The sequence below is a fragment of the Symsagittifera roscoffensis genome, chromosome 5 (genome assembly GCF_963678635.1).
Source record: "Symsagittifera roscoffensis chromosome 5, txSymRosc1.1, whole genome shotgun sequence".
Lineage (NCBI taxonomy): Eukaryota > Metazoa > Xenacoelomorpha > Acoela > Convolutidae > Symsagittifera > Symsagittifera roscoffensis.
Window position 1 is genome coordinate 34,324,181 of NC_087066.1, and position 26,841 is coordinate 34,351,021.

The window sequence follows — 26,841 nt, forward strand, 5'->3', positions numbered from 1 at the left end:
CGTGTGTGTATGCGTTTTGAAGGGGACTTGAAAACTTTTCTGGATTATTAAGTTCAATGAAAACCATTTTTTTTATCGGCTCAACGGATGTCTGCTGAAGTATTGTCGGTTTTGTTACCGCTGTATAGGTTTTCTTTTGTTCCATTCTTTATTACCATGCGATAATCCAGCATATTGCAACCGAATACTGGACTTTTTCTTCTAAGTCACTTTATTCACAGCATCTTCAATTTTCTGAACTGCCGTTGTACTTGATCTCTAGTTTTATTGGGCGTAGAGTGTAGTGGTACTGAGCATAGAGATGATGTTCTTTCTCTTGTTTACTTTTTGTTGTCGGCTTTTCGGAGTTCGCCAAATTTCTGACGGCTCACTTGCCGGGTGTTTTTATTTCAGTTTTCAACTTACAAAAATTTTACATTGTGCAATTTTTTTCTTAGAAACTTCTACTGAGTTTCAAAATGAGTTTCAAATACTGAGGGGAGCAAATGCAAGATCGCTCACTCCCCTGTGTGCCTGCATACTCCCCTAGAGTTTTTGTTTACTTGACCCCTCTTTCTATGACCTTCGAAAAAGTGTGGGGGATTATTTGACCCATATTTTTGATTTTTTTTGTTTTCTCGATAACTACCCCTCTCAAACCTGAGTTTTTGGTTTCAATGATTAGAACGGTTTAGAAAAGTTCCCCTGCATAAGCGGCTACAAACAATTTTTTCTACTCAAAATTATGGCCAACGGAATAGTCAAATTCTTGATTTTTGACCGTTTTGTGACTCTTTTTGATTTTTCTCGAAAACTAACCTCTCAAATTTGATATTGGGGGTTCAATGGAGTTAACGGGTAGTGTGAAGCTCCACTGCATTTACGGACACTCGCAAAATTTTTTACAAAAGAAAATATTGCCCTCGGAAAAACCATATCTAAGATTTAGGGTTCAATTTAAAGAACGGGTTGTGGAGAGTTCATAATTTTATGCGACTATGCCTCATATTTTTCTGACATCAAAAGTTAAGGCCCTTGGAAAGTTTGATTTTTAACCGTTTTTTTAGTCTTTTTTTTCCTGAAAATTGCCCTCCCAAATGTGACATTTTGCAATCAATCGAAATTACAGGTTCCGTAAATTTTTTCTGAATAAGCGGCTACGCCCTAGTTTTTCACACAAAATGCTATGATTCTCGGGAATGTCAAATTTTTAAAAGTGGACCCTTTTTTGGACTTTTCTCACTAAATATCCTGCCAAATCTGAAATCATATGTTTTATCAAAAAGACAGGTTATTGAACGCCTACGTTTATAATTGGCTACGTCCAGTTTCTTTAATAAAAAAAGTTATGGCCTTCAAGAAAGTCAAAGTCTTGAATCTTTGACAGTTTTTGAAAGATTTTTGATTTTACGCAAAAACTACCGCACCAATTCTCAAGTTGTGATCAATCGAGACACCCAGTATTGGGAATCTTATCTGCTAGAGCTGCCAATACCTGCTTTTTGGAAAGTATTTTGACGGTTTTATAGAATTTTTGAATATGTTTAAGATTTTTTGGGGTTTTTGGAAAGTATTTTGACGGTTTTATAGAATTTTTGACCATGTTTTAGATTTTTTGGGGTTTTCTTAAAATTTACCCAATCAAATCTGAAATGAAAAGTTCAATTTAAAAAATCGGTTGCAATAATTAATACTGCAGAAGCGAGACTCCTTGATTTTCGTATGACAAATGTTATCTCCTTGGGAAAATTGACTATCTCAAAATTAGTAGAGAAACAACTAAGATTTTATGCAAAATTCATATTTTTGAAAGCATATTTTTTGTACAGGATGAGTATCGCAAAGCCATTCAAGGTTAAGCACGTACCTTCAGCTTTAGCTGGGCCCCTAGTTGTTTTTTCTTTATCGAGACATACGAAAATTTTGGCTCACCTAGTCTTTCAACATTGAAATTTTTTTCGACGACTCATGGTTTTTTATATTTATGTTGTATCGCAAGCGGTGCAAAGGTCCGTTTTGCCTCTGTGTGAAAACAAATCATCAATGAAGATTTATTTTCAATCGAATGTTTTTTGTTGATTAGGTTCATGATTTTTTAAGAATTGTGAAAACATTTCTGTCTAAGAACTTATGTAGCCGTCAATTTTTTTAATTAAAATTTGCTTAATCTTCTCATTATCCCCGTATATTGAAAAGATCAAGGAACTTTTGGAAACATCCATCAAACTTTTTAAATACTTCTTTTAGTTTGAAAATTACACGATATAAATCATATGGTTGTTTTCAGTTAGTTAATTCAACTTTGGAAACTTTAAAATGTGGTCATGTATAGCAAGTTGTGCGAGGCTCCGCTTCGTCTCTATGCTTAATAATCAAATGTCTTGCTTAGCATATTTTTCCTTTAATACTTTTTTATCGAGACAAATTTCAAAAATCTTGGTTGATGTACAATCTTTCGCCAAAAACGTTCAAGCAGACAAAAAAAAATGTTTTTTTTTCTCCATAAATCAAAAACCGATAAAAAACAGCAGTGTTTTTTCCACAGAAGAGTAAATTATCAACATAACAGCCTTTTTGACCTGATAAATATGTTTATTCTATTTGATTTATGTGGTCAAGTAATTCGTGGTCAATTTCATAGCAATTTAGATGTTTTCTTCCAATTTTTGAAGTTTCGACTCAGAGCTTTACCCCCACTTGACTCAGACTTTTCATCAGAGCTCCAACATTCTCCATGATGTTCAAATCGGGGCTGTATGCTATTCATTTTATGGTCTACTAATTTTTTTCATCGCGACATTGTCTGACCATTTTTGCTCAATGCATTTTTGCTCTGACCATTTTTGCTCTGACCTTTTTTGCTCTATGCTTCATCAATTTCGACCCAGTTTTGCATATTTATTGATATAATTTTGCTTAATGGCGTCTCTCTGTTAATTAAGGCAATGCAAATATCACCAAGCCAAAGTTCCCGTATGGTGTAAGAAAACCCCAATACGTCAACGAGAAACGAAAACCTTTTTTCATCGCTCACTGTACTGACGCCATACCCGATCACTTTTGTCCGCGTTTGGTACAAATATGATTTCGCCTGAGAACAACAGTCTTCAGAATGCTCGTTTTTTTCCCAATAAAAACCGCTTACATTCTTAGCAAGAATTTATTTCGCCTTTTACTCAGTTCTTTAGCAGCACTTTTAGACAAAAAATGACTGGATACCATACCATAAATATAATGACTAATTTTTATCATTTCTTTTTTATGTATGCAATCTTCCAAGCTGATGAAAACGGAACGAGATAAATAATGTTGAACAAAATGGGTGGTTGAAAACTATTTCTGAAACAAATTTTTTGTGGCTTTCTTCTTCTCTGGTCTTTAAATTATCTAATAAAAAGAAAAAAAAGTTATAAAAAAAGGAAATGATAAAAAATAAGTCATTGAATGTATGGTATCTAGTTATTTTTTGTTCAAGAAGAAGTGTGCAGCCGAAGAACTGATTAAAAGGCAAAAAATATTCTTGCTAAGATTGTAAGCGGTTTTCATTGGACAAAAAAACTAGCATTCTGAAGACGGTTATGTTCTCAGACGAAATCAGATTTGCTCTAAGCGCGGACGAAGATCAGTACAACGATGGATATGAAATATAGCTAACTGTATAGTAACCAGCGCAGATGCGAGGACCTGAAATGCTTAACTCCAGGTCAAGGGTTCATTTCTAACAGATGAACTAGGGAAAGGTTTATTTTTAAGGCTTTTTTTCACTTTTTTTCCTTTTTTCACTTTTTACCATTTTATAGCTACTTTTTGTCGTTTTCTTGTCTGTGTTTGCAAAATGCAGCTTCACCTCTGTGTTGATTATAGCCATGAGTTTTTTATACAACGAATTAAAAATTTTGTAAAATTGGGTCTACCTGTAGTAAAAAAAAAATTACTAATAAACTCTTCAAAGGATATCCAGATGCTGTGCCAGGAGCTGAAAATTTTCTAACCACAATAATTTGAACGATTGAATTCGAAAAAAGGAATGAGGGATCAATTGAGCAATCTCCCCCCGTAATGACCAATTGAGCTATCTCCCCCCCAGCAAAAACGAATAAACACTTCAAAAAGACGTCAGCAAACGGAAGTAGATGGATGTTTTGTTTATTGCACGCAATCATTTGACCGACTGAAGTTTTTTTTATATGAGTATCGAGAAAAATTTTGAAAAAAAAACTCGAAAATTATGAAATTTTTTTTTTGCAAATTTTTGTATAGGGGACCATAGCCTCATCGAGGAAAGCGATTTACCAGGGTTGGTGCTCTAGCCTTGTATCTGAATAGCAAAAAAGGTTCTCCGCAGCACCTTAATATTGTACACAAAAGCTTTTTGTCATTTTAAGAAAGAAAAAAGTCGCTTTTTATGCCTGATTTATTGATTATTTTTTCTATTTCAATGAAACTTTTGAGCTTTGATATTGTGAATTTTGGCTTTCCACAGTCGTAGGAAAATATGGTTTATGATTTCTTGTCATTCAAACTATTTTCAAGTGGTTATAAACATGTCTCAAGTACCTATTGAGCTATCTCCCCCCCACGCGAGATTGGGAGGAGATTGCTCAATTGATCCGGAATGAGTTTAGATCAAAATAATTGTTCAAAAATTGTTCATCTGGTATCTAAATATACTCAAGAATCGCGCGGGAAAAACGAGAAAAAAATTGAGTTTAAAACCAACGCTAAATGGTCCTTTGTACTTCTCAGATACATCGAAGCAATTTTTGATTTCATCTTGTTGTATTATTTCATGAATTCTCAAATTTCATGAATTCAACTTGAGGTAACTTGTTTTTAACGTTCTGTAATTTGTCCAGGTATCTCTCAAATTGTTATTCAATATCCAAATCCCCTATATTCAGTAGTTTATTGTCCTTAATTAAGTTCTATCTTACCGTTTTTTTGTGTTTGCGAAAGTGCAGCTTAATCTTTGTGTATAAGTCTGGTTTCAAAACCTTGATGCAATAATTGGGTGTTGCGACCCATGTTAAAACCAAAGGTCTGTTCGTTTCTAAAGTATATCCGAGCTTCATCTGCAGATCATCAAAACGATCCGAACAAGTATCAAGTCGCCAGGTGCAATGTTTTGGTTGATTTAAACAGGTATCGACTATGGCTGACGGGGATGATGAGTCATACGCGGTGATAGGAGCAGACCACGATTATATCTCCCCTTCCTCTACCGACGCCCATCTTCCTTCTGTTCTGCAGGAACAGGTGGAGTTCACTGACTACTACTTCTCCAAAAGTGCATTCAAGGAGAAACTAGTGGCACCCCTGGACAAGCTGTATGCCGCAGACGATAAGTTCATCGAGTACAGTAAGTGCAGAAGTCAAAAAATTGCATCTATGTCAGTCCTTTCTTATGTAAAATTATGAGTTTTTGGAATTGTATCTAGCTGGCGACCATTTGATGAAGCCGCGGATTCATGACGGTTTCATGAAGTCAAAAACGACGTGGTACGCTTTTATGACGTGGTTCGCTTTTACCAGCGTAATGACAAAATTTGGTCATGCTGTTATATAATGCGTTTAGTGGAAGTTACTGGTATAAAACTGTTTTGTTTGGCTTTGACTGAAGCCTCGTAAAAATATTAATATGGCCCTCGATGCAGTGATTTATGTATTTTGGGGTCCCTGATAATTAGCCTGGGAACTATGATGAGGAATATCCGCTTTATGGAGAGACAATGTTAGTTTAGGGGTTGGGAAACGTTAAGATCGAATTCAGGTAAAGTTCATGTAAGTTTTATTTATTTTTACCTTAAGTTTACCTGAAAATAAATATGATCTAAAAATGTTGACTATATCTAATTATGCTCTAATTTAAAAGTACATCAGCTGGTGTGATTAAAACGTTGGTTTGTTTTGTAGCTTCGAAGTACAGTGCTCTGTTGCGCTCATTCTCAGCCGAGCTGGACAAACTGAAGGACAAGTACGAGAGGGCGACTAGCAAGTTCAGTGAGGTGTACAGTGTGAACCAGTGCTACTCCGCCTTCTCGGACATCCTCAAGTGCCAAAGTGCACTCATGACAGAACACTCAATACAGGTAGCCAAAACACCCCTCCCCCTAGCGCAGCTCAACTTCACCAAGGTATAGACAATTCGTCACGCAGAATGGTTTTTCTGTTAGTGCGAGATTTCAAAAAATGAACAGCGTACTGTTCTGAAAAAGGAACACCTGAAAAGGAATTCGGCTCCGACTGGATTTTTACACTCTAAAAAAGTTGAGGTAAATTTACCTTAAAAAATACCTTAAGTTACCTCAACAGTTAAGGCTTCGGCTTTATTCGTATGTAACTGTTCCAGATGAGCAAAGAGTGCTTCGGCTCAACAATGAGGAAGGGACTGAATGATCAGAAGGCGGAGTTGGACAAGCTGAACATGGAGGTGGATCGGGCGGACAAAGCACACATGGACACAGTCACCAGTCTGAAGAGCAAGAGAAAAGCTTGCCACTCTCTAATTATAGTAAGTATTCCCACACACCCACATCTAACAGTCTTAAACGCGGAACTCCTCCGCCGTTCCCACTGACCTACTTAAACGCTCATAGACAAACGCGCACGTTTCCCAGCATGTCAATAGATGGAATCTATTTATTAAAATAATCACCTTTGGAGGTACAATTTCTCATATTTCGCGCTATATAATTTTTCGGTGGGTATCCACAAGTACCAAAATGATGAATTAGTCCCATTTGTACCAAAATAAAAAGCAATCGCGTTAGTGCCAAAAAAAATCAATTGGCCAAAAACTACTAAGCCGACTATTTTAAGCTCTTGGTTTAAGGTCACCGGTGGGCGCACTACGCGCGCGTCGCCGCTTTGCGGCGATAAACGGCTCTAATTTTCGTATAGAGTCCTACCCTCTGTTGGCAAGCTCGCAACACGTTGGCGCGACTGCGGCAGCCACTATTCTGCTGTTTAGTTTTGGTTAATAATTCGTTGGCTTACAATTCGACCACTCAGAAATCGAGTTGAATAACTTTGGTACAAATGGGACCGATTTTTCATTTTGGTACAAATGAACGTTGGTACAAATGGGACTTCGCCAATTTTTCAGTTCGCACTTGCAGCAAAAATAAAAATAAAAAGTTTTTTTTTAACTGGTACTTCACTTTATTCTGGGCACAGACCGCGGGGGAAAATTAAAAGCGATCCTCCGTAACGGCGGCGTCGCTCATGCTTGAAGGACCGAATGCTTGAAAATAACTTTAACTTACTTTCAGCCAATCAGAATTGAGTATTCAAAATATCAATAAAAACCGCGAAAATCTCAAAGTAAGAAAATAAATCCAGGCCATTAGTGTTAATATTGACCGATTAGATAATAAGCAGATGAGTTTTCAAGACTGAAAAATTCTTATGATTTTGACCTCATTAATCTTGATGATTATCTGAATAGTATTGCGGTGTTAACCCGCAATTTGTAATATTTTTGATTATTTTCCACTGATTTGACACATTTTCTGTTAATATTGACTTCGATTTTGTGAGAAAGGCATTTAGCCAATACAAACGCTTAGCGGTTTTAATTGGTTGAAATTTTTGCAAGCTTTCGGTCCTTCAAGCATGAGAACCCTTCCCCTCCGTAACGATCTAATAAGTTCGTATTTTGGTCCTTTATCATATTCATAAGTGGCGTTGTAACATTTTGCGCTTCCTCGCTTACCGAAAACAAGTTGTTTATTCCAATCACGCCACAATGATATTGGGAAGGCAAACTTTTGGTGTTGGACGTTTTGTTGGTGGCGTGTCACGGAACCGAATACCCGGACAGCCCAAAAATAAATTCTTTCCCGGATAGCCGAAAAACAAATTCGTTCCCGGATAGTCGAAATTTTGGATCGACTCAACAATTAGCCCCCCTTCTACCCCCTTACCCATTTCTTAATAGGAGGAGGGGGAGAGATTCGTTACTGGGTACCATAAGAGGAATAGTTAAAGAGATCCTACAAGCTCCAAATTGATATCATAAAACATACCAAAGAGGGACTTTTTGGTTGGCGAGGAGGTCGAATCCCTGTAGAGATCGGACTTTTGTTGTTAATTAATTCAATGAGAGTAAAATTATTTGCCAATCAAATCTCTTAAAACTTTCTGGAATTTTGTTAGCTAACAGGCTGCAAAGTTTTGAGGCATTTTTTGACCAATCAAAACTCGTGTCAATTTATTGAAGAGTTTAGTGATTTAATTTAATTAAAATGGGAGGTATTTAAATTTTTCGGCTATCTGGGGAATGCGTCTCCGTGGGTACGCACCGTTTTGTTGACATGGAAAATCATTTTCTACAAATAAACGTCAGACAGGGTCGAGTGATATATCATATTGAAGTTAACTCTTTCAAGAATGAGAAAGCGATCTCCCAATTCACAATGTTCACGGTTTCCTTACTCGTTTAGCGCATACAGCTTCGCCCTTTATCTAAGAAAAAGACAGATTCTCTAGAAAAAAAAATCGAAAAAGGTTTGTTAATTTTTTTCAATTTTATTTTGAATTCATTTTGTATGGTTATAGTACAACAAGCGATGTATAAACACAAACCACACAGGGAAAAATCACGAGCCGAACATTCTTCTAGGAGTTTCCCTGGAGTAAAAAATTAAGTTAAAATGCCGAGGTGGGAACATAGTGGGAACTGTGATACTGCAACTGGGTTATTTTGAAGATTGGAAATGGTGAAAATTGTTTAAGGACAGTGAGCGAGTGGAGGACAAGCGGCCTGATCCCTCAGTGGTCAGTGAGAAGCTGGTCAAGTACAAGAACAACAGGGACTTGGCAGCCAGGAAACTGGACGAATCCAACGAGGAATACATCAAGACATGTTCAGGTACGCGACCAGACGAGGTAGATAGAAAAGGAAAAGGTATGAGGCAAGGGCGATATGTTCGCACAAGCCGTTAAATTGAGTATACCGTGCAACTCTTGAGAGCATCTGGCGTAGAGACCCATGTTTGTGACAGCAAATGCTCGGAGTTCGAGTCCGGCCTGGGCTCTGTTTTTTCGTACAAACTGGAAGTTTTATGCTTTTTCAGACTATCCTCTGTCTGTTTATTTTGGCCGTCTTAGTTCCCGTAGCTTGGACTCACTTTGAAGGTTCAGCTGCTTTAGGGTCTTTTGACATTTGAAATGCCATTTTTTAGTTCCAATGGTGGAGGTAATTGACTGACAAGGATTTTACAGATTTGCATTTTTTTTTCCGAAAATTTAGAACAAATTTTCAATAAAACTGATATAGGTTTTTTCGAAAGTTTTGCTTCGTCGATTCATCTGTATGCAATTATTACTCATGAAGTTATTACGCTCGTCGCTCGCAATGGCAACAAGGTCAAATTTTTCCCCATAAACAATTAGCCTAAAGGAATCACTGAGTCGTTTCCATAAATTGGTGTTTTTGTCAACCAACAGGCATAATTTGAGCATATCTGTTTACGCGGTCGTATATTTACCAACATAGTTCGATATGATTTCTATTTTTTGTGCATTCGTCGTAAATGTTTTCGTTTTATATCATATTGGCTAAGTGACCTCGTAATGTGTCGTTTAATGGGCGACACAAATTTTTTATGCGTGTGATTCGTTTGAGGGAGTACTTAAAACTTCTTCTGGATTTTTGTTTTTTTTTGTATGAAAACAACTTTTTTCTACTCAGCGGGTGTCTGGTCAAGAATTGTTGGCATTATTTCCGCTTCGCTATATTTTTTTGAAACCTTTTTAATGCTCAATTAATTATTAGACATAAGTGCATAATTCTTCATCAAGTGCATATATAAACGCCAGGTATTTTCTTGAATAGTTGGCATCTCTAGATTGACAAGCAGGCAACATGTATCAGCTGATTTTAAATAAACCTTCAAGGCCATTGAACATTGTCAAATTGAATATTATCGAGCATGGTTAGACACAAAAGGTCACTTTTTTTTGTTAATTTCAAGCTACATCCGTTTCATTAAGATGCCTGCAATGCTGCTTTTCAAGCAGAAGTTGAACTAAAGACTCTTAACTAAGAGCTCTGGAATTAAAACTCGGATGCTTCATGTCTTGTAGGATCGGTCATCCTACCACCTTTTTTTGCCAAACTCAGACTTTGGCTCAGAGTTTTACCTTGAGAAATGGTTGCAGTGTAGTGAAGGTTAATGAGTAGTACGTAGCTCGGTCTTGATGAATCAACAAATTAATTAGCGAAGTAAACAATTGGTCAAGTTGCAAAATCGACCAAAAAACAGACTAAACGGGATTTTAAAACGGTACCGATTTTGCAAAGCCCCTACCAAATGGAAACTACCAAGGCTAGCTTTATGAAACTCATGGGACGGATACTAGAGATGATTTGACCCGGGAATGCAAAAATCCAGACACTTTGGACCCCCCGGCCCCAAGTGATAACGGTTCCTGGAAGTTCAAATGGACCTATCAGAGCTCAGTAACCAGCTGTTGGAATGAAACCAAAACATAGTATGTTATAGACCTAGTTGAGTGAAGCTTAAATTTAGAACCCCAGACCCCCTGGAACCCTACTTCCGCTGCTGTGCCTTATGCGAATAGTCCCCACCCCGAATTCCGGAAGTCGTTTCTCGGGCCCCACTGAACGCAGGGAGCCATAACTTTGGGATATGATAGATAGTGTCAAAGTACATGATTTATTATAACCTGCGGTTGAACCGGAAGTTATTGGGACTTTGGAAAACCACCCCTAAAAATAACCTCCATTTGACCTTTGGGCGTCTAGGACCCAATTTGTATAGAAAACATCAGGATTACCAACGGAAAGTGGCATATTCATTCGACCCCGGCCCTTGGGAGTGGGAATTGGTCACCTTGCTAATATTTGAGAGGGAATTTACCTAATGGGAAATGGAGCAGAAGCTGAAAAAGATATAACTTATACATTGCATGTAGTGGAACTAATTAAAGTGGTCGTACTGGAGGAAACATTTTGCTTGGATTGTAGATGCCAACCGGTGGGAAGATGAACAGGCCAGGATGGTGCTGCCCACCTGCTTAACAGGCTGGGCACTTGACGAGTTCACGAGTATTCCGGCACATTTCAGAGAGGAAGTCGATGGCTTCCCGGAGCCTACGTTAGGGAGGATGCTTGACAAACTGTATCGACGGTTGATGCCATTCCAGAGTCTGGCGGCAGCCAGAGCTGAGTTCCAGAGCCTGATGCAAGGAGAGAAGGAAGGCTTGCGAGAGTTCTCGAGGCGAGTCAGGTCGCTAGGTGACGTGGAAAACAGAAACATGAAGGAGCAAGCGAGAGACGACATAAACTGTGAGCAGTTCATAGACGATGAAGAATTGCAGGAGTAACTTCTACGAGAGGAGTTTGAAAGTTTCAGTCAGGCGGTAACACGAACTCAGTCCCTTGAACTGGCGAAAACGACTGCCAGAGCGAGAAGCGAGAGACGGCCAAAATATATTCGAGAGCTGCATGGCGCATCCGAATTCATGTCCGGATCTACCAGCGATGATCGGGAAATGGATAGCGCTAGAGGTGCAGAGTTTGCGGCACGATAAATTGGCGACTCAGATGCAGTGGCAAAACTCGCGGCACAATGACCTAGTGACACAGATGCAAAGTATGACGTCTATGATGGGTAGGTTCGTTAACTCTGCTATCGCTGCTTCCCACCCACAAAATCTACCCCGACAAGAAACAGCCCAGCAACCCAGGCAGTAGTTCGACCACAATCAGGTTGAAAATGATGGAAATTGGCAGTATTACGAGAGCGCTCGTTATGACGCGAAGACAATTGCCGCGCATGGAAGCTGTTTCAAGTGCGGTCAGACGGTCAATTTGCGAAGGAGTGCCCCCGAAACACGTCGAACCATATAAACTACCGAGGGACGGGACAGTAGAGAAAATTTAAAGAGGATTTGTCCCGGCCATTTCCAAAAGACAGCACGAAGCCAGACGATATGCCACCGCAACCGCAGCTCATCAACGTAAGCAGCCGAGCAGCCCACGCAATCTCCCAGGGGAGGGGCAACAAAAGGAGACGATAGTGGGACACGAGCAGGTGATGTCACTTTTTCACCGACTACCACCAGCCTCAGTAGACAGGTGCAAGTCGGCGGCGAATGTGCAGCTGGAGACGAAAATACGCAACGAGCGTGCCGGTGTCAGCCATGTGGCAGATGGTGGACCCTACGAGGCAGTTACGGATGCTTTGGTGGTCGGGACGTGTGTAGAGACACTTCTGCATATTGGAGCAACGACTAACCTAATCCGCAGTGAGGCGGCTCGGAGTCCTGAAGGCAAGCCAGAGATACGGCCATACCAGGGCCAGTTACATAGAGCAGACGGACAAGGAAAGGATGTCGAGGGACACATCACAACAAACCTGGAGTAAGGAGAGATTGACGACGACATTGAAGCACTAGTGGTTCCCGAGCTAAAAAACCAGATGGTCCTGGGACTACGATCGACGAAAAAATACAAATTATGTCTGAATTTTGGTTGCGACAAGTTACGGACGGGACCGACAAAAGGGTCTGAGGTTCAGGTGCGTTATGCGATTCTCAAACTGGTTCCGAGAAAACTGCATACGGTGCCGCCAGATCCAGGGGGCAGACAGAGTCGAACAGTATCACGGATCTACAGCTGTGTGCGAGGCAGATTCAGGAGAGCTTGAGGAGTTGTGGCTCGATTGACGAGGTACCCGAAAGTTTGCCGGGTATTTACCAGAACCAATGTGTAAGGGGGGTTCAAGAGGAAGACGAAATCACAAGCTGACTGGGCAGCGGACGACAAAGACGACAACAGTGAAGTTTACCCCGAAGTAGTCTCGTTAGAGGGAAATCGGGAAATCGGGAAATCGGGAAAGGTTGCGAGGCTTCACGAGACAGCGACGAACACGGACAAAGATAGCGAAACGATTCGATGTAAGCGAACACCCGCTGAAAATGCGAAGATGCAGAAAGAAGACGAAGCGATCGCCCAAGTAATCTACTGGGCAGGAACAAGCGACGAGACGATTGACATGGCGTCGTTTGGGATGAACCTTATCCCAAAGAAGCAAGCAATTCAGTACGGACCCGTATGCCGTTTGCACCAGAGTGCAGAAGGGAAGCAGAAGCGAGCAGCGGGTGAAGCCTCATTTGATCCGGGAATCAGATTCACTACGGTGGATATCTTGGGACCAGTGACAAGGGCGAAGAGCACCGGAGCGAGGCTTGTGCTGGTAATGACGGATCTATTCCCGATGTATGCGATTGCAGTTCACCTGGTGACAACAGATTCAGCTTGAGTTGGAGTTCCCAACGTTTTGCGAACGGATCAAGGGAAAAGTTTTGGAGGCAAATTGATCCAGGAGAGGTGCCGACTTGTGGGCATTGACAAAATTCACCGTGGGAATATTGTCGCGAAGAAATCGAGTAGTGGTGGAGCCACTAGTTAATCCTCCTGGGATAGACGGAGTCTTGCGACGGCAGAGCGACGCGGTGGAGACCTATGACGAAAGGGAGATGGGAGCCAGCAGGTAAGAAGAGGCCGCGAAACTCCCGAGCGAAGCTAAAGGTAGACTACCGGATGAGACGGTGGTGGATAAACCTGTGATGGAGAGTGAAACTACAGATGTAGATAGACCAGTTTGAACAAGAAAGCCACCAGTTCGGTTTGGTATTGGCGAGTATGTGAGTTAAAACTAATTTTCTGAAAATTTTGTCATTCAAAACTTGGGTGCTCGTTTTTTTTTCAATGTGCGACTCCACATGAGTTTTTTGTGTGTACCTGTTGAGCATCAACTCTGTTGAGTAAGAGAGAGGTTGGTTCGTACTACAATAAGTAAGGTTATTAGCAGACAAATCCCTAGTAAGGATTCTCTTAACAAATGGTGTTTACTAGTTAAACTATTTTTAATCTTGGGAAATTGGCTGACGGGTCCGCGGTTAGATTTTAGGAATTGTATAACTGAAACTAGGAAGGATAAGTTTAAGGTTAGTTATCAGCGAGATAGTAATTTTGCACACTGGCAAACGGGAGCAAAAGACAAGGGCATTTACCTTGTTGTTAAGGGACTGGCAAGCTTAACAGTAAGTTATAATAGATTTATTAGACTGGATAGCTTTATAAAAGTTGAGTATATTTTGGATTTAAGGTGTTGGATAGGGTTAATTTAGATAATAGAAAAGTAAAACTGTTATTGGGGACAAAAATAGACTAAAAGGGAAAACTGTAGGATTGGTGATCTTAACACTTTTTTTTGCCAAATTCAGACTTTGACTGAGAGTTTCACCTTGAGATGCGCATGCAGAGTAGTGCGTAGCTCGGTATTGACGAATCAACAAATTAATTAGCGAAGTAAAAAATTAGTCAAGTTGCAAACTGGACCAAATTAAACAGACTAAACAGAATTTTAAAACAGCACCGATTTTGCGAACCCCCTACCAAATGGAAACTACCGGGGCTAGCTCTATGAAACTCTTGGGACGGATACTAGAGATGATTTGACCCGGGCATGCAAAAATCTAGACACTTTGGACCCTCCGGCCCCAATTGGTAACGGTTCTCAGAAGTGCAAATGGACCTACCAGAACTCAGTAACAAGCGGTTGTAATGGAACCAAAACATAGTATGTTATAGACATACTTGAGGGAAGCTCAAATGTAGAACCCCAGACCCCCTAGACCCCTGCTTCCGGTGCTGCGTCATATGCAAATAGTCCCCACCGCGACTTCCGGAAGTCGTTTCTCGGGCCCCACTGAACGCAGGGAGCCGTAGTTTCGGGATATCATAGGTAGTGTCAAAGTACATCATTTATTATAGTTTGAACCATATCCGGCGGTTGAACCGGAAGTTATTGGCACTGTGGAAAACCACACCTAAAACCGGAAATAGGCAATTTACGCAAAAAAATGAGCGAATGCAATTTGATTTTACAACGGCGAAAGACACTATAACTTTTTCCCAAAAAAAAGACCCCTAGTGATTAAAACACCTCCGACGGCTCATTCCGGTGTTAATAGCTTTTTCCCGGGAAAAATGATAACGGACCTTAGAAGTGGGATAACTTGGGAAGTATCGATGCGTTATGGACGAAACTTGGTAAGAAGGGCCCCTAAGGGATGCTAAAACTGAATATAGATGATTGACCCCGGGTGACCCTGGGGTAACCTCGAATTGACCTTTGGGCGTTTAGGACCAAATTTATGTAGAAAACCTCGGGATTAACAACGGAAAGTGGCGTGTTCTTTCGACCTCAGTGCATGGGAGTGGGAATTGATCGCCTTGCTAATATTTGTGAGGGACTTTGCCTATTGGAAAATGGAGCAGCAGCTGAAAGAGATAGAACTTATACATTGTATGATTGAAGTAGTGGAACAAATTAAAGTGGGCTTGCTAAACAATGAGTTCAACTTAGCCTGAAGAGTGCGCTATTGATGGAAATTCAATCTGACTGAAGAAAAATTGTTTCAGAGGAAATTAGCAGTAACAGAGGCATAACACGGAAAAAAGATGTCCTAAATAGTACGAATGAAAGGGTATTTACTTAGCTCCCCGGAGGTGGCTTTTCCGCTACTATATGACCCCTAATAAGCGAACTACGTTCCCCTGATAGGTATGAGGTCGAGATTTAAACAGGGTATATATCGGAAATTTAGATGCTTGGAATGAAGTAGGGACCTATTAAAAGGGTTTTCCCCTACATCTGGGAAGTCGGAACACTAATGGGATACTTAATAAGAACTTTTTAACTTTGGGGAGATTGATTAATCAAACATAACTCAGTTGGAGGTGAAATTGGACTTGATATTTGCACAAATTAGTTAGAGATACCTAAAATGAACTTGGAATTGAAGACTAGTGTCGTCAGAGAAAGAATTCAGTTAAGACCTTGCGAAATTGGTACCAACGTAATTGTCAGGACTTATAAGGACGACGTAATCATGACTAAAACTCAAATGGACAAATATTAAAGAGAATAGCAAACAGCCTACCCCTACGCAGACAATTTGAGCTACTAGTGAAGGTAGTTGGTTCTCAGTTACATAGAGAACAGTGGGAGCTACTATTAAGAATAGTTGGTTCTCAGTTAGGAAGAGAACAGAGATAACTAGTAGTGAGATTAGTTGGGTTCTCATTAGTTAGAGAAACAGGAATTGCGAAGAAAAGAGATCAGTCAAAATACCTCAAAGGAATAGTGATCCCTAGCAACACTTTTAGTTTTAGTAGGTCGGACTGAGTGATTGAGCGGAATTAATGTGAGTAATTTGTTAATTAGGATTCTCTAGAGAAAAGAGAATGGCAATTGTGTTGATTGATTGCGGACCCTTTCCTTTTGATTAGATTACTAGAATATATTCGGGCCACCTAGAGCCTTCTGTATTTGGACCAGAATTTATCTGAACTTAATTACTACTGGAATTTCTTGAGATCGAAGAGAGTGAGCAAGACAGCCTCAAGAGCAGCATAAAAAGGGGCAAGTAACAAAGTACAGTACAGAGTAGTTGCCACCAACTTAATCCTTTCGGAAATGTGGATAGTAGTGAATCTCGGTTGCCCCGCTGAATTCATTACCAAAAGGACCTTTTTGCGGTGCCGTTAAGTTAGAGTGTGTGAACGGACCTATAGAAGCAATCCCCAAAATCTACAAATCTTGATATTTGTAATGGCTTAATTTAATTTCAAACTTAACTAAGCATAAAAATTTTAACAGAATTTTATGCCTTTTTTGCTCATTTTTGTTAAACGGAATTCTCCTTTCGCGCTTATTACCCTTGCGACAAGCAAGGGTGTTGCAATCGGGTACTATAATTTTTTCGTATAAAATTTTTCTTCTGGGAACTCTAATGGATTTTGCTGCTGCCAGAAGCATATTTTTAGGCTAAAAACATTCTATTTATGTGGCATTAAAAACTGATTTTTCATGTTGTTCATTTTCAGTTTTTTCTTTCAATTTTTTTTGTCTATTTGGTTTAATAGTTTTCGGCTTTTTAAGATTAAATTAGTGATCTCTCTTCTTGCATCGTTTGAAGATCGAAGAAAGATTTTTGTGCGCGTGTGTAAGTTCTTTAAAAAAACCTGATCTAAATTTTGATATTAATCAGAGTTTTTTCGCCATGAAGGGTTTCTGGTCAAGTATTTTCGTCTTTTTTACCGCTGGTTAATTTTAATTTCAAACTCCATCAATTATCCGGGGCATTTGGCATAGAGGTAACACAACTGCTTGAAACGGCGAAGGAGTTTGGTTGAATTCGGGCCAGGAAATGTTTTTTTTTGCAATCTAGACTCTTCGTGCTTTTTCGGACTATCGTCTCTTTCTTTTTGTCGGTTCAGCTTTCCTCCCTTTTTCCTAAAATTTTTTTTGTATGTTTTTTTAAATTTTGTATCACAGGTGGTGCCAAGCTCAACTTCGCTTCTGTGTTTGATGGTTGCTTCTAATTCTAAATAAATAATTATCTTCTTGCTACTATCGATAAATAGGAAGCTGAAATTTTTTTCGAGGAAGCTGTGCTTGAGTTCAAGAACCTCAAGCACGTCATATTGCAGGTGCTACTGCTAATTGAACTAATATAATACTTAATTATCTGAAATTATATAACTTGCGATGGTTTTAGTCTTGTAAAAATTATTCAAATCGGATATAGTCTTAAGTTGTTTGGTAAAAAGTAGTTTGACAGAATTTTATCAACTAACTTGCTTTATATAAAATACAAGTCTGATGCTTTTGGTGACTAGGTTCGTGGTTTTCCTCAGTTCAGGTTTTTTTAAAATAATATTGGATAGCTTTTTATGCTTATTGAGAATTGCAATAATGTTTGTGGACGTTTGTTTTCGCTTTAAGCGCATGACACCCCCAAAGTCTTTTTTTTTTGTGAGATATTCGGAGTTTTGCTGTGTTTGATTACAAAATTTCCGAAGAAAAGTTAGGTTTTTTTACCTTTTTGAACAAGGCACCTTTACTTGAGTTCATTTTGTCCAATGATCCTTTAGTCAGTCCTGGATTGAAATATCAAAAATTTTTCTGGAGATTTATGGAAATCAAAAGAAGGGGGAAATAGTTAACAATTTCCCTTATTTTTTTTCCAGATTCGAACAAAGCAAGGCTGGCATTTGAAATGACTCTTCAAGATGCCCTGTGCAAGTATCAACACGTAGCCGCCGACAGAGTTTATCTAGTGCAGACTAATTGTAGCAAGTTCCTCGAACTTCATGAAGACTTCAGTGAGAAGTTCACAAATACTTCTGCTAAGTTCAAGACATGTGTGCAGAGCATAGATGTACAGAACGAAGTGAACAAATTTGTGCAAATCACCACAGCTAATTCTAAACAGGTTATTATATATAGTAAACATTTGGTAACCATGAATGCGACAAACATCGAATGTCCATCGACATATCACTGATTGACGTCTCACAGCAGATTATAATACATTTATTTGAGACCGTTTCTTCAGCGAAAAATTAATGGCTATTAAAAAAACATCAGCTGACGAAACAAAACGTTTGTCGTGATGATCATTTCGAATTGGCGTTTCATCAGAATAAGAACAGCATATAGATTTAGTAGATTTAAGCACGAGCTCGATGTTCAGAATAACGGATATATTGGGGTGAGCTGAGTCAGCTGATTATTAGGGCTGACGTGAAAATGATTTGCGCTTACTTAGTAAACAAATGGTACCACAACAAAGAAGAATGCTCGTATCAGGGCAAATACATGAAAGTTCTGACCATCTTTTGATAGGTCTTATGTAGGTGCTCAAATATTCAAACGAATCATTTTTTTAAAAGAAACCATACAAATGGATTAAAATTTTATTTAGTTATTTTTATTTTTGCAAATCATCCGCTACAGAAAAGTACCACAGGGCTCGCATCTACTATTTCATTATTTGGATCAATGAGCAATGGCAATATTCAAAACATAGTTTGAAAATCGATCAAAGTCGCTTATCAAGAAATCTACATAATAACCACCTATCTTTTCTTCGATGGTCTGAACGAAAAAAAAAACGAAATCGAGTGCAAATATTCTATCCTTTCTTCAAAAGTCAAACAAAAAAAACAACACCGACCGAAGTTATTTTTCTTTCTTCGAATGTCAAAAAAATGCACAAGGAGCCTAAATATTGCACCCTTTGATCGCAACGGACACAAATATTTTATTTTTTCTTCGAAAGTCGGGACAAAAATCCAATGAATGCAAACTTTTGATCTTTTCTTCAAAAATCAATTCAAAACGATTACCTTGAACACAATGAATTCATCTTTTTTGAAACTCGGCCTTAAAAGTGACACTTTGAGCCCGAATTTCCCATCAATTTCTACCCGAAGTCGTCAAAAAAGACACCCACCACATTGGCTTTGTCACAGAATTAGATTTTTTTTATGTTGTCGTGATAGTTGTTTTTAGCTCAAAGTTAAGGGATTTGATGTCTCCGCTATAATATCTCCGTGTCTCATGAACCTTGCAGCCTCAGCCGGTTAGAGCTGCAGCACTATTAATGTGTACAGCTGGGGGCGACGTTTAGGTCCACCCTATTCAAGCACTCAAATAGAGACCAAAACCGGATCTCAGTTTGGCAAGGAATTGTCTACAAGAGCGGAAAAAAATTCTTCTATCGTAGAGACAAATGGGAGGATGTTTATCTTAAGCTATTTAACTGAAGTGGCGTGATTTTGTTTTTTGAGCGTTTTACAGTTTGATTCACAATTGAGTTAGTTGATTACTCAATTTGAGAAAAATTATCAAAAATGCCAATAAAACGTCAGCGTAGGTTTCAGAGTCGCGGCTGGTGACATTGGTAGCAATCAAAAAGGCCACATCGTAGGCCATGAGTTTGGGGGCTGAAATGAGTTTCGAGCAGCCGACTGATTTCCGATACTAATCGTCTTTCGCTTCGTTTTTAAAGATGTCAAATGAGCTCATTGCATATCACACGCTCACGATCCCAAAAGCTGCTATTTGCACTTTTTGTAGTTTACCAGAAATATCGCTCGCTGCATCCGCCCAGGCTGGACCAGCATAATCCAGAATTATTTTTTAAATGAAAATTACTAAACAGAGAACTCCACCCCCCTAAATTCGCCCCTGCATGAAAGCTTGTTTTACTAAACCCAATTAGTAACCAGCTGTGCCTTCGGGTCCAATTTCCTGTGCGAAGCTTTAATTTCAATCCTGCTATAGTGTTTGGAATTGTTTAGGGATGTTGCGAAAAAAATTGTGAGTGGTTTTCTATTGGTAGGAACAGGTCAAAATTTATTGCTCAAAGGTCATGATTGAAGCCATTATTGCAAGATGTGAAAAACAAACAAACTGAACACTTGAGGCCCTTGAGGGAAAAACAAAGATATTTATCTGATGAAAAAATGAAATAGTTTTTTGAGATAATTAGTTGGTGTAGCTGGCGGAATTTTCCTGGCGTGATTAGGCTAAGGGGCTCAACTCATTGGCGTATGCGAATGAAGTTGAAATTTTGGTAAAAGTTAGGAAGAGATGAATCACGTTGACTAAAAAAGCGTTTGCAAGTTGACTGAGCGTTTTGAAATGACTGTGTATATACGCAGACGAAGAGAGCGCTTCCCTTAATAGAATTTTGTCTCGCCGGCCAAATGGTCATCTACTTAGACATTTCAGAAGGTATTTCGATACACTGGTGTGGTTCAGAATTTTCAATAAAGTGCGTTTTCAGACATTTTGTGAGCCGTAGTTTTTTAATGTATTAGAAAAAAATGCCGATTGGCTGCCTATAACAGGTTTTTTGATAGAGTGGGGTTGAGTAAACCGTCTAAAATAAAAATCATTTAAAATTGTCTAAAATAATAGAAAGAATGATGATGATTGGATTCCGTATAAAGTCGATCTCACATTTCATGTTTTCGAAAAACTATGTCGATATCGAAACTGGGGGGAAAACATTGATAAAATTTTATTGCTAATCCCAGATAATTGATGTTGAATCTGAATTTTGTTCAGAGGTTAGCGGGGTGAAAATTGGTGGATTTTCACTTTTTTTGATGGTTTTTGTTGTTCTAAGGAAAGGAAGCTCAATGGTTTGCTCAAACTCGCTCAAAAATTTTCTTTGAGATCTTCTTTTGATTTATTTGCAATATGTGGGTCAGTTGAGTATATTTGATGTTAACTACGGATATGATTGGTTTGGCGTAACAAAACTTTGCCATTGAAAAATTACGAATGATCAAGTTGGAACCTGATCTAGACTACATTTTATGATTGGATAATTTAGATATTTTACCAATGTAAAGTATTTAATATTAACCAATCATGATCCATCTAACTAACAACCCACTTATTTGTAAGTGCTGAAGTTACTTGTAATTTCAGCACCAGAGAGATTTGAATTTAACTTAGAAATTAGTTGGACTCTCCCGAGCACTTCAGCAGCCGCAATAAACCAGTATACCCTAGATCTATTGAGCCTAGCAGAGACTAGTTAAACAACCTGAGACTAGATAGTATAAGAGTAAGATTAGGATCGGTATTAGACTAAGAAGTTGCACGAATCTATCCGGCCGAAAATAAGATAGCGTGACGAGCAGACGGTGTACCCTATCCGAAATTACTCTATGAGTTAACCAACACGGTCCTAACTCATCTGGTGCGACCATAAGTCTCGAACAAGACCTTAATAGCTTAGAATTAACCAAAATAGATTAGAAATTAGACAAAAACATTTAAAAAATGTTATACGACAATAATTTAATCGAAATGTCTCTACGACTCAATAGATCAGAGCCAATATTCCGAACCATAACAGAACTACCCGGAATTGGAAGAAGACCTCGAACCAGAGACGACATACGACAAAGTAGAAACTTGCCATATAGCTATATGATAGTTAGGCAAAAACCAGAACAAACTTTTATATTTAGAATACTACTAGCAATGAATTTAGATTTTCATTTGCAAACATAAAACCTTGAAGTTAATCTTCAAAATCATTTCAGGCGCTAAAACAAAATTATTAATATACAATAACGATTGATAAAAAGATCTAAGATCGTTTTCCTAAAACTCTGCAGTAATATACAAAACATGTTTGAAAAATATTTATTGAAAAATAAAAATAAAAATTAGTAGCATGACAATAAATGGTTAGTAATCATAAATCATCCTGTTGTTCCAGCTCCATCATCTAAAACATAACAGCAATCATAAACCCACTAATATCATCAAAACACTAAATCTTTCCTTTACACACATTTAAAATTTTATTAAAACTTAAATTCACTTAATTTTAAAACCAGATCATCAAGGCTTATCCTTGGATCTTAAATCATTTTCTACTTAATTAAATTTCAAATTTGATCATCAAGGCTTATCCTTGGATCAAACAGAACAACTTTGTTCTCCCCCACCCACTTAATTAGTGTCTAACGACCTCAAACGTCGATTCACTACCCAACCCTTTCTAAAGACCTAAGACTAATAGAAATTTTTAAACAAAACTAATCATTCAAATTAGGATAAACAGTGAAGAACTTCGGTTATTCATCCTTCACTTGATCCCCCCTCTTACCAGACCCAGGATAAATCTTAGACTTAGTAAGTTTAAAATAGTATCTAACGAACTACTCGCGTTCTAATTATACCTGAACCTTGTGGATCGATTTACTATTCTCCAACCCTTGAACACAATCACTACCCCTAAGTAAGATTAAGTAAGTTAACACCTTAACTTATACTAGCCACGAGAAAGTAAAAAATCATTCTTCGGAATCGATATACTTTTCTCTCCAACCCTGAACAAACAGACCCAGGTTAAGCTAACCAAAAAATCGTAAGAACTAACAGTTTAAGAAAATAGAAACCATTTAACAACCTTTTGCATCCGTCATCCTAAACCTTATGTCATTTAAAAACCTAGGAAATAAACAAACAATCGTTTTACACCATTGTGAAATAGATAACAAAAAATACGACCTTGTAATCACACCTCATACACAAACAGTTGGATACATTCGAACAAAACGACAAACACTAAAAAGAAAAATAATAACGAAACAAAGACAAATAACACGAAAAAGATTTTCAAAAAATCGAAACGCATTTTCAGAATCAGAAACCAACAGTTTAGACGAACTTTACAAACTAAAAGAATCAATAGATAAAAATTGCCCACTTCACGATCAATTATATTTTTCTGACTCAGAAACAACTTCAAATTCATCAAAAAGAGGAAAAAGAAGAATAAAAAAACAGTATAAACACAAACCAGTACATTTATACAATTGGAATCAACCAATTCGACACATTAACAATTACATATTAACAGTCATCGAACGAAAAAATGAGCTCAACGCACACCCCAGGTGAAGAAAGTCCAGATGATGATGAAATCTTTCCCTTTATAGTAGATGCAACCACTGATAGAGGACAGCATATATTTTGCAAAAATTTACTATTAAATTTATTTGAACCCGGAATCAGTCCATGTAAAACAGAGTTCCCAGAGGTAAAAATCAAAAGTCAAATCATAGACCACTACTTAAAAGATATATGCAACATAACACAACAGTATGGAATCTACTCAATAGAATTCACCTCACCAAACCATAATAATAGAAAATATACAATTCAAACAGACGATCTTGATTTAGAATTTTCAAAAGTTTTTTCAGAATATATAAAAAGCATCCAATATCATAACTCACAAAGAGCAAACTCCATATTCACCAATGAAGTTTTCGCAATAATATATAGTTATATTTCGATATTAGAAAACGAAATCCCAATAACAAATGTCTCACCGACAGAAACATCTAAACATTTGAAAGTACGACATGAAATCACACTACTCTCTAGTTATTTAAACATCATTAAAGAAAATTTCACGAAAGACGACGTTTCACAACATACAAAACACGATCTACAAAAAATTTTGGCATGGTTCATAATAGATTATTTCACACACAATATTGATTTAATTGCACAAGCAAGAAAAAATTTTAGACCCCAAAACTCGAACGATGATACCGCTATCACAGAACAATCAGATTATGTTTGGGACCCCGAATGGTCTCATCCCGCATTTATAAGCTTCCCACAATCAATCTCAAGTCAAGCAATAAGTACGATATCTTACATAAGAGATTATGTAAAAGTAATACCATTAACCATTGATGCAACACCATTAAACTATAATACATTTTTGCCCGATACACAAAATAATAGTTTAAACACTACAGTTATACACAATGAAAACCTCAATGGAACTAGGAATCTTACTCAACAAGATATCCAGACACCATCACACTTCATAAATGAAGAAATTGTACACACAACAACTACACAACAAAGTATTTCACCAATACGCCCAAATTTAACAACACCAAGAAATACAAATCCTTCACACACACAGGTAACCTTACAATCAACCGTTAAACCTTCGGTTGCTCCTAAATATTCACATATGGATTACCAAACATACAGACCCATGACAATACCATCAAAAACAAACAAAACATTCACTAGAAACAACTTTGCAGACCATAATTATAATTATACACATCCATCAAAAACATATAACCAACCACAAAGAAATTTTAACCAATATACAAGATCTCGAAATTGGGATAACCCAATGACCCAACATAATTCAATAAATTTCCAAACAAATCCTCCACAGGATCACAGTGAAAATTACCCATTTTTTCAACAAAATAAAAAGAAAAAACAGACATCTTATCAAATGGATTATTTATCCTCAGATGATGATTTCTTACAACCAGATATATTTGCACCAAATACTCAAGAATATCGTAGACAAGGAATACAGAGAACACGTACAAATCATAGAAATTTTTCTCCACAACCAATAGATGCAAAACATCAACAACCAATTCAACAACAAAATCTAATTAATACACAATCTTTTCAACCAATTCAACAACAAAATCCAATGACTGCACACTCGTATCAAGCATCACAAATGCAAAATGAAATACCACTCCCATATTATCTCCAACAACATGAAATAACAAGAAACCAACTTTCAAATTTTTCTCAAATGCCAAATGCAGCAGAATCATTACAAATGACAATGAATCCATACCTTATGGGTGGATCATCAATAACATCAAACAAACCTTTAATGGTTTTCACAGGAACAGACCCTGAATACTCTGTAGAAGATTATTTAAATGCAGTAACAGCAAACCTGATTTTAAATATTGGACCTGAACCAATTAATACGCCACTACATCAAAATTGGATACATCGACGCACAGCGTTAATACAAACAACCTTAGATGGCGCAGCCCAAAAATGGTTTTCAGTACTACCTCTAGAAATAAAATCAAACTGGAAAAGGTTTACACAGGAATTTTCAAAAATGTTTGACTCCGAAAGAAACAAACAACAACAAAGAGTTTTATGTAATGAAATTCGCAGATTACCAAACGAAACCATCAAGCAAATAGCAGTACGAATCGAAACACTAGTTCGAAAAGCATATTCATTAAATACACACGACTATAAAAACACAAAGATGACAGAAATCTTAATGATGACCTTAACACCACAATTAAGGAAAATAGCAATAAAAAAGAGAGCATCCCATCCTTCTTCAATTCGAGAACCCGATTTAGATTTTCGAAAACTAGTAGACAAATTAGAACAAGCAGAAATCACGATGAAACTAGAAGAAACGGAAAATCTGAAATTACAATACGTTAACAGAATTGAAACGACTCCCACTAATATTAATAATATACAGGAATCAGAGACAGACCTCGTTGAAAAAATCACTGAAATACTCAATATTTACGAAAAGAACCCAAACTTTAAAGGCAAACCATCTTTCAAAAAATGGTGTAATTATTGCCGACGATACGGACATAGTATTTCCGAATGTAGACAAAAACAGCAAGACAATCAAAATAAACCTCAAAAATATAAAGAACCAAATAAATCATTCTATCAATACATGAAAAAAGATCAAAATCTACCGAACAAAACAGTCTACAGCAACAACAGTTCAGGAAAACCACTCCCGAACAACACAAATTATACAAGAAATCAATCACCATATAACTCAAGTTATAGAGGAAGATCACCAGAACGAAGAAACACGAATAATTCATCACAAAATCACTACAATAGACCAAATAGTCGAAATAACTACTCCAGATCAAATTCAAATACACAACGATTTGTTTCTAGATCTAATTCCCAATCAAGAAATAACTACTATCCAAACAACCAATCACGAAATTCGTCATACAATAGGAATAGAAACTACTCCTATAATCGAAATAGAAGTTATTCAAACAACCGAAACCAGAATTACCCGAACAATCAATCAAGGAATAACTCATATAATAGATCGAACTATAACAGACCAAACAATAATTACCAAAACAGATCGCGAAATAATTCACAAAATCGACACTCAAGTTATAATAATCGTTATAGAAATTATTCCCAATCACCACACCGGAATAATAATAACTATAATAATTCTAATAATCGCCACAGAAGTAGTACACCTAAACATCAAAGACAAATCAATCAAGTACAATCTAATCCAGAAACAACATCAGACCCTCCAGGTATTGATGACACAGTAACTGATACGTTACAACTCAATCAAATAAACTGTACATCATCAGATTCAGAAAGTGATACTGAAAACACTCTTTCTATAAATATGATAAAAGTCGAAAATGACTATGAATCTGTCATATATGAACAACCCTTTTCATCACACATATATGAAAATCAATCAGAATTTCTTCAAAATTATTACACTACACCCATAAATTCCACACCAACGACGCAAGAAACAAATGAGATTAACACTACAAATCAAACCAATAAAAATACCAAAACAAAATGCTTGAATACAAACCAC

The 26,841-nt window shown here is 37.6% G+C and overlaps 1 protein-coding gene across 1 annotated transcript in view; it reads left to right on the forward strand.

The window, feature by feature from the left end:
* The window catches only part of LOC134846305 (uncharacterized), a 54,836-nt gene that overhangs the window by 737 nt on the left and 27,258 nt on the right, over positions 1–26,841 (forward strand). The window contains exons 2-6 of the mRNA XM_063863607.1: positions 5,122–5,338; positions 5,893–6,068; positions 6,329–6,490; positions 8,716–8,851; positions 18,053–18,297. Of these exons, the coding sequence (XP_063719677.1) occupies positions 5,131–5,338; positions 5,893–6,068; positions 6,329–6,490; positions 8,716–8,851; positions 18,053–18,297 (927 nt within the window). The 5' untranslated portion in view covers positions 5,122–5,130. The remainder of the gene's footprint in view (positions 1–5,121; positions 5,339–5,892; positions 6,069–6,328; positions 6,491–8,715; positions 8,852–18,052; positions 18,298–26,841) is intronic.